At 32.7% G+C, this 9,213-nt stretch overlaps 1 protein-coding gene across 1 annotated transcript; it reads left to right on the forward strand.

The window, feature by feature from the left end:
• Positions 1 to 4,020: 4,020 nt before the first annotated feature.
• LOC105182478 (uncharacterized) lies at positions 4,021 to 8,310 on the forward strand. Its single transcript, XM_011139912.3, has 4 exons — positions 4,021 to 6,719; positions 6,825 to 7,026; positions 7,126 to 7,446; positions 7,736 to 8,310. Exons 1-3 carry the CDS (start codon positions 4,524 to 4,526, stop codon positions 7,443 to 7,445), a joined length of 2,718 nt encoding a protein of 905 aa, XP_011138214.1. The 5' UTR covers positions 4,021 to 4,523; the 3' UTR covers position 7,446; positions 7,736 to 8,310.
• Positions 8,311 to 9,213: the final 903 nt, after the last annotated feature.

Genomic DNA, 9,213 nt, shown 5'->3' on the forward strand with positions numbered 1-9,213 from the left:
CGGACGTAAATCGCACATACGGACATAATTAATATTAATAAATTGGACGTGAAATGTATATCCATTGGATGTCTGGTGCTGTCTGGGCTACTGATCTACTAAAGCATTTTAAAAAGTATATATATCGATTCGATATAACACAATTGGGACATGATGTAAATAATTGGTTGGATTTACTAATTTGCTTTTCACATAAAACTCTGACCGGTTAGATGTGTCCAATATACTGTGTCGAATTGGGATCTCCCCTCGAAAAGTTCCAAAAGTAATGGAAATTTAGACGTATCAGCTAAATACGAAAATAATGGAACAAAATCCAGTATATTCTAAAAAAGGAGTTGTAGTCAAAGAAGAGATCCCTAACAGCACAGATGTCCAGAGGACATTCAGAGTACGTCTTAAGGACGTCGTGGGGATATTTCTTCATCCTCAGGGCGTCCATAGGACGTCCCCAGGAGGTCATGTGCTGTCTGGGATGTGTAACAAGTCTAATTAACTATATTTTTCATAGATTTTTGGATATTTTAAATGGAACGTGATTAATAGCAAATTCGGTCACTTGTACCAGTGCACACTGAATACGAAGATCTATTTATAATCAATACAACGATCCGTACGGATGCTGATTTTAGGCTAAAAAGTATTTAAAGATGTATTTAAGTATTTAAGATGATTTTTAAATGTAAGAACGAACTATGAAAAGGCCTTGATTACACTCAGTATGCACTAGTGCAAGAATTCGCTATAAACTTTAGGGAAATTACTACAAAAATTAGGGAGGGTTTCAATTCGACATTGGACGATTAGACACAACCAACCGATACACTTTATCTAGTGAATTACTAGATCCAACTAATCATTTACTTTGTATCCAATCGTACCGTGCCGAATTGGTATCCACCTGAAAATTCCATAGCGGCACTGATGAGATACTGGGGAGTTTTTGCAATGGCTGCGTTCAGCAGAACAAAGGCCGCGTTCAATAGAACAAAATGATCAGAGAGCGCTTAGTGATTATTGTCTGTGATTGGATCATATTTTTAGATTCTTCATAGATCCAGAAGTATTTACCAATCAGGAGCGAGATTCAGTGAAAAATCTAGTAATGTTGTCCAACTGTTGAGTCTGCTGAATGTAGCCAAAGTGATCAGTGAGCGCTTAGTGATTCTCGTTCCTGATTGGTAAATACTTCTGGGTTTATGAAGAATCTAAAAGAATGCTCCAATCACAGACAAAAATCACTAAGCGCTCACTGATCATTTTGTTCTACTGAACGCAGCCAATACCTTCTCCGAGATACGGTAAACATAAATCGTGAATGCTATTGGTCGTGTACATTGCAACGTTATTCCTAAGTGAATAACGTTCACGATTTACATTTACCGTATCTGAAAGACGGTGTTGCAAAAACTCCTTATTATACTTGCACAACGCTGAGTGTTTTGCTTTGTGTCGTTATTGTTAATGAGTTCCAAAATCTCACTATAGAGAAATCTCGCTAAGTGCTAACGCTTTTTTAGAAATAACATAAGTGGAACACGAAGCTCGAAATAAGCATAAATGATAACAAATATGAAATAGCAAAAAGATGTTAGAAATTATCAAGAAGGTAACTAACACTACTCTCTCTCTCTCTCTCTCTCTCTCTCTCTCTCAATTTTGGTTACAGATATCGGATAACACAACGTTTTATTTAAATTACATTCGAAAGAGGAAGGTTTGCGATTTTATTAACGAAGAACAGCAAAAACACCGCTTCTTCCAATCATAAATATTTAACATCAAAGAAAATCTGATATGGAATATTTTAGTTATATATTAACGGCTAAACGATTAAACATCCAAATAGAACATAAAATTATGATGACATCAAAATGATGAGAAAATGATCGAATCATGATGAAAAATGAGTTTTCTTTGTCATTTTAACGTTGTGATTTTCTATTCTGCCTATATGTATGTGTACAAAATCTTAACCTAATAAACAGAAGCTAAAATGTTATATATTTGCATATAATTTGGATGACGAAATAAAATATAAAGCGCAACACAGTTCCCAATATTTGTCCACGTTTACAAAACAGATCTTTGAAGGCTCATCTACACTAGCTGTAAAGGTCATTCTATAATATGTGTCGTAAGTTGTAAGCCGTAAGAATTGGCGAATCACAGTCGATTATTACAAAAATAATCGGCTATAATTGGTCAGTTTCTTACAGCTTACAACTTACAACACGTATTGTAGACCAGGCCTTAAAGGCTCGTTTACAATAGCTGTAAGAGTAAGGCTGTAAGGCTGTAACGTAAGCTGTCAGCGAATGAAAATATTTCATTTCGTGTCTTGCAACCTTACAGCCATACTCTTACAGCTGATGTAGACGAGCCTTAAAGGTCCTTCTACAATACGTGTCGTAAGTTGTAAGCTGTAAGAACTGACCAATTATAGCCGATTATTTTTGTAATAATCGACTGTGATTCGTCAATTCTTACGGCTTACAACTTACGACACATATTGTAGAATGACCTTTATTCTTACAGCTAATGTAGATGAGCCTTAATAGACGAAATTACCGCAGGAAATTATCGAAATAAAATATAGGTCATTTTGCTGTTTTTTTATTGATTAACTATAAGGCGTTAAAATTTCAACGTAATGGAAATTTTGCGATTACGATTATAGTCTTACGGTTACATATTTTTACTTGTGTTGTTTTATTTGATTCTACGTGTTGGAAACTCCCCAAGTAGCAAGATGACATTTAAAGACGTCATTATGGCGTCATTAAAGCCAGCGGCACACGGTGCTTGTTTTCGTGCTGGATTGCTTGCTGGATGAAAATATTGCGTTCTGATTGGTGCATTTCCGAAGATGGATGGAAATGCACCAATCAGAACGCAGTATTTTCATCCAGCAAGCAATCTAGCACGAAAACAAGCATCGTGTGCCGCTGGCTTAAGACGTTTTTAACGTTATTATAACGTCATTAAAACGTACGTTATCAAAACGTCGTCTTGCTACCTGGGTTACGATTACGAATTTTCTACGCGCAAAAGTGGATGTTATTTTTAGAATTATGGCCGATACTCGTAGTTGGATCATATATTTAAAACTGTCTTAAGTTCGTCTTCAGATACTTTGTAGTCAATGGCTGCGTTCAGAAAACACAACGGTTACACAACGGTTGAGTAATTCGTCAACGTTATTGGTCTGAATGTAAAGATCTAACAATAAGGACCAATAGTTACTTAGCGCTTTGTTTTCTGAACGCAACCAATAAAATGATTCGTACAGCATCAAAAGACCCTGTATAAAATGTCGTATTTAAAAGTATTGTTTCGCATTTACGAGATTTCGTCGTGAATTCTGCTTTGCGAAAATCTCGGATTAGATCGCGGGCCAATACTTTTCAATGCTACGGGGAATAGAACGTGAAAATCTTGTATGCCTCTGAATCCGAAAACAATTAGGTGAAGAAATGAATACTTTTCAATGCGAAAGTTCGCATTTGAGAATTATCGATTGCGATTGAATGCAAGACATATTTGAAATAAATTGAATCCTTTTTAATGCGAAGCATTCACCACTGCCGTCTCGCATTTAGTGCGGTGAAATTTAATAGGAACCAATACTTTTCAATCCCTTTCTTTGGATCAGAAAGCAGAATTCAGACATATTCAAAATGTCAATATTTTTTAATACGTTTCAATTCGACATTTTATACAGGGGATAAATTTAAACATTCTTAAATATAAAATCTAACTATGAACACTGGCCATATAGTGACATATCAATATTCAACAATGAAATTTGTTTTCTGACTGCTATAGATAACGACATTTTTTTATATCTTTATAAAATTAATTTTTCCTTTTATAAATGTAAAATCTGGCACAATTATAGAGAAAATATTGCAACAATTTTTTCTATGCATATCAGATTAAATTATTTTTTTCATTTATCATTCGTTCCAAAACGCATTAAAAAAAGATCATACTCGTGATCACACGTCGAGTATCGCTGATTCGGCTACGAAGGATAGAATAACAGGGATGTCCCGTTCTCTCGTGTAAAGTACCGTGATTCCTCGTCAGTGCAGTATAAAATCTTAAGAAGTTATAGTAATAGCAAATATTTGTAGCTTGTACATTTATGAAGTGCTTCAGAGCATATCCCGTTTTATAGATAATTTTATTATTTGGTGAGAAACTCTAAGACATTTTATTTATCTAATTGTAGGTTATATTGTGACATTTAAGGGGATTTTACCTTGAAACATGAGACATACGAGCATTTAACGATCGATAATTGGATGAAAGTGCCAGTAGTGCAGACATAGCTATATAAAACATCGTTAGAAAACTATCTTTTTTATAAATTGACAATTTTTGTAAATAATAGAAATATGTAATAATTATTATGATCATAACACCAATAGAAATCAACGTGTAAAAAAGGAGTTTCGGAAATTCCTTCCGCTATTGGCGGGTAAACTTTATATTTAGATTTTAAAAATAGCACCAAAATGGATCCGAAAAAATCAATTAAATCGACAAAGGAAAATTTGCATGAAATAAGTAAGGCATTAATGGAATGTGTACGCGAATTCCAGTCATCACCACAACTTCCTAGCACTACAGATTGTAATTCTATCTTATATAAAAGATTGAATATGCAACGTCCTAAATCACCAATTGCTAATAACATAGAAATTCAACCCAGTTTGAGCTTTTTAAACATGCCATGTAAAAAGTTGAGAATTATGTCTGCCAAAGGTAAAGATCTGGGAGAGTTTAATATAGAAATACAAAATAAAAATTCATCAAAAGAGCAAATAGTTACCATCACTAAGTCAGATATTTTGAAGCCTGTTTCAAAACCACTAACACTCACTCTAACTCCACTGCCAGTACAGACAAAAAAAACAGATATTTCCATGTATACAAAAACAAAGACATTTCCACGTATACTTAAGCGACGATCTATAAACATAGCAAAAAATAAAGTGACGAGAATAACATCTGATAAAAAGCATACTTTTATAAAGTGTAATAAAGATATATCATCAATACAATCTGTAATATCCAACAAAAATAATCAAACTGCGGATATTAGTAAGAAAATACTGACTTGTAATAAAATTACTAATAAAAAAGTAATAGAGAATAATGGGAATAAAATAATTCCTGGAAATGAGACAGGTCTGGAGTCAGATTATACTGCAAATGGTGATGGTCGAAAGCACTTAAAAGCAAAACATAAGCTTATTACTATACCAAGAAAAAAAATATGTACAATAAATAATGTAAATACTTTGATGGAATTTGATAAAGTTGATACATCAACAATTCCAGCAGAGAGCAAGATTTCTTTTACTACAGAAAATTTATTTTTTAAAGAAATTGCTGAGTCACGATATCCTATAGTGAGTTGTGAAAAACTTATGTTAACTCCTAAAAACAATAATGTACAGAAGCGTGTTGGAGCATGTAAAAACAAACGTAATTCTACTGCAAAAGCTACCAGAGGTAAAAAAGTAGATACCTCTTCTGGTTATGTATTGAATTCTAGTAATATATTGAATTCTGGTAATGTATTGAATTTTGGTAATGTATTGAATTCTGATAACGTATTGAATGCTGGTAGCGTATTGAATTCTGAAAACATATTGAATTCTACACAAGTTTATAACCAGAAAGATTCAGACCAAAAAAGCATCAACACCCATTTAGAAAATCACAATAAGGTAGTAAGGTCTTTAGAAAAGAGAAATAATTTGTTTCACATCAATTTTGATGTAATTCACAAGAGTAAGCAAGTACACGAAACAAGAGCGCAAAAAGATATTATGACAATTGTGCCTAATCATAATAGTCTTTCATTTGATAACAATGCAGTTTCTACATCATCAAAACATAATACAAATGACATGAATTCAAGAGAAAGACTTGGACATGAGAGCTCATCAACTAATAATGATATACAATGTGTTTCGGAGTTAGGAAAGATCACAGATATTAGCAGCAAAGACATACAGTCAAATGAACAAAACAAAGATTGTTCTAGGAATAACTTACCTCAAAAAGATGTATCAGAAAAATGGAATGTTATTAGGAAGGCAGTAAACAGTGTAAAAGATGAAGAGCTGCGTGCACAAGCATTAAAAGCTTTAGCAGAGTGCTGCATTGGTGTTGAGAGACATGTTCCAAAATGTCCTCCAGAAGAATTAAAATCTGTACACGACACGCAAGTACAGACTACAGTGTTCGGACTACTCGACCCATCATTTTTCATATTACTAAACAAGGACATAGAAGAGATCCAAAGATTAAAACAAGTCACTCATGAGATATTTTACATGCCAAACTTACCAATGCAAAACAATCTAGTTTTTGACAATGTCAAGCAACCCAATGGATGCAAGACTTCTGACACAATTGAAGAAGGTGACTTCGACATAGACAGTTACATCAGTAAAATATGCGAGGAAAATTTAGGCGCTCTTCAAGTGAGGGAAACCTTGTCAACGACAAATGCGAGATACCAAAAAATTATAGAGCAATTACAGCAAGACTTCGAACTTGCCAAAAAGTACGACAAAGACGGCATGCTGAGTATTCATAATGCCGTCATAAAAAATAACATTTACGACGTTCAAAGGTATCTAATGATACTCAAACAGTGTAAAGAAAGTGTCGATATATTGACCGAAGATGGGGAGGTAAGTTCAATCGATCGTTTTTCTTTTCATATTTAATCTAGAATTTCATTTGATTTAATTTTACAAGAGGCATCGCATAACGAGATCAATTTGTGTGTTTTTCAGACGAGCTTGGAGTTGGCGATAAAATATGACGTGCGCGGTGATATCGTAAAGCTCTTGTTGCAATCTGGAGCCCAGCCAGTGATACTGCAATCGTTACGCGAATCAGCATTGATCATAGCCGCTAAACGGTCATCAGCGTTGCTAGCGATGCTTGTTAACCACGTCTCGAGTCCGAAGTTACTGGATCAAGTAGATTCGGAAGGTAGAATCGCTTGTGCATAAACGAAGAGCGATGTTATGAAGATGGTTGCAGAGAATTGTGGTTGCATTGTTATCGCTAATACATAATTCGCCTTTCAAGGTTTTGCTGCCTTGCATTATTGCTGTAAATACTGCGATGTAGAAGGTGTGAGTGCACTGATATTAGCTGGCGCCAATGTCAATCTTAAAGATATGAAATCAGGACGAACGCCGTTATTTCATGCTTTGGAGAGCGATAACACCAGCAATCGACCAAAGGTGGTGCAGAAGCTCATTCAGGCCGGAGCTATAACGAGTGTTACGAATTTCGCAGGGCACATGCCTCTGCCGATGACAAACGACGGAAAGAACATACCGTTCATGATGTCATTGAGAAAAGATACGAGACAAATCCCTTCGCCTACGCGATACTTGCTTTGAAGTGAGTTTGAATTAACTAATATATTTACGATACAAAACATTATTATTACTTCTCAAATTATTTATTCCGCGATTATGGTTAAAATTATGGCTTATCTTCCGAGCTGATAAAATTGTTAATGTCATGAAATCTTATGAAGTTCCTGTATGATCTTATATCTGCAGAAAGAACAATTTGCATCTGTTTTCCTAAAGAATATGTTTATCTATTATGTTTGTGATATGTTTGTCTATTGTCTTTTAAAAAATTTATTATGACTTATAAAATTGACCATCGATACTTCTTGCAGTTAAGGCTCCTAAATACTTGCAGCAGCCATATTGTAATGTTAAAGACAAAAAATGATACACTAAAAATTCTTGTGTACTATTTCAAAATAAAAAGATATCTAAAAAAAAAATACTTCAGATCGTTAGAGTATACTTGTAAAATGCTCCGAACACTATGCTTCTCTCATGATAGTCAATCAATAACCACAAAATGAGTGCAATATGAGACTTGATTAAGCATAACTATTTCAACCTCATATTATAATCACTTTACGGTTATTGCTTTCAAAGGAAAAATATTTTATAAATATAGTTTCTCTAGCGACTTGAAATATTCTTTGCAAATATAATTTTGTTTAGAAATAACATGCAAAAATTTTGAGCATGCGTTTTCTTGCTTCTGACGTTATCAATAAAATGTTCCGCGGCGAGAAATCAGAAAATTCAAGAGAAAATGTTTACAAATATGTATAAAAATACATCACATTTTAACTGCGTTTTCATTTCTGCAAAAATTATTTCAGTAATTAAAAAAAGAATGAAATGAAATCATTGCATGAAAAGGAAAGCAATATTTAAAGAGATCTATTTTACGTACTACGTATTTAAGAAAATTGTTTCATATATATGAATACAAAAGTTATTTAGTATGATATTAGCTTTGATTCAAATTAAATAACAAGATGATTTTATATCGAAGACTTACGATATTGTTTTATTTTATCTCTGCTTGTAGAGAATTTTTTATTGCATTTTTATCGTTATTAACGTATTGTAAGTGTATATGAAAATATGTTTCAACAAGAATTTTTAGATAGAATTAAAAACTTAGTGATAAATATTCTTAATGAACTTGAAACTTTAATATATTTATGTTATACAATTTATTTATTTTTATTATACGTCATCAGGAATGATTATTTTGATTATTAATTTTTTGAATATTATATATAAATACATATTTTTATTTACACAATTTAATTATTAATGATACAATTGTATAGTAATGATATAATTGTACATGTAGCTGCAATTTTATCTATATAATATTAGCAAATACATCTTGTTAATTATATGTTTTAATTTACAATTTAACTATATTATATTTTTTATATTTATCCTCTCTTTCTCTTCCTTTCTCTTTCTCTCTCTCTCTCTCTCTCTCTCTCTCTCTCTCTCTCTCTCTCTCTCTCTCTCTCTCTCTCTCTCTCTCTCTCTCTCTCTCTCTCTCTCTCTCTCTTTTCTTAGTATACTTAGTATACTTTAGTTATATATACATACATAAATTTTTAACTCTAACTAAATTATTAATCAATTCAGTTAAATTTTTGACTGAAATAACTCATATAAAATTTACACACACGCACACATTATTATATATATTATGTATATGATTTTATTCTAACATTAAGATAAAAGCCTGTAAACATGTTATATAAATTAAAAATATTTGTATGTAACAATATAACTATAGTATATATACTTTAGATTATCATGA

This window comes from Harpegnathos saltator, unplaced genomic scaffold, assembly GCF_003227715.2.
Source record: "Harpegnathos saltator strain DR-91 unplaced genomic scaffold, Hsal_v8.6 scaffold522, whole genome shotgun sequence".
Lineage (NCBI taxonomy): Eukaryota > Metazoa > Arthropoda > Insecta > Hymenoptera > Formicidae > Harpegnathos > Harpegnathos saltator.

What these genes read in the sequence shown, in the direction of transcription:
- LOC105182478 (XM_011139912.3), top strand. Translation starts at nt 4,524, where the DNA reads ATGGATCCGAAAAAATCAATTAAATCGACAAAGGAAAATTTGCATGAA. An exon ending in TATTGACCGAAGATGGGGAG is followed by an intron (nt 6,720 to 6,824) that starts GTAAGTTCAATC and finishes TGTGTTTTTCAG; the next exon opens with ACGAGCTTGGAGTTGGCGAT. An exon ending in GGATCAAGTAGATTCGGAAG is followed by an intron (nt 7,027 to 7,125) that starts GTAGAATCGCTT and finishes TCGCCTTTCAAG; the next exon opens with GTTTTGCTGCCTTGCATTAT.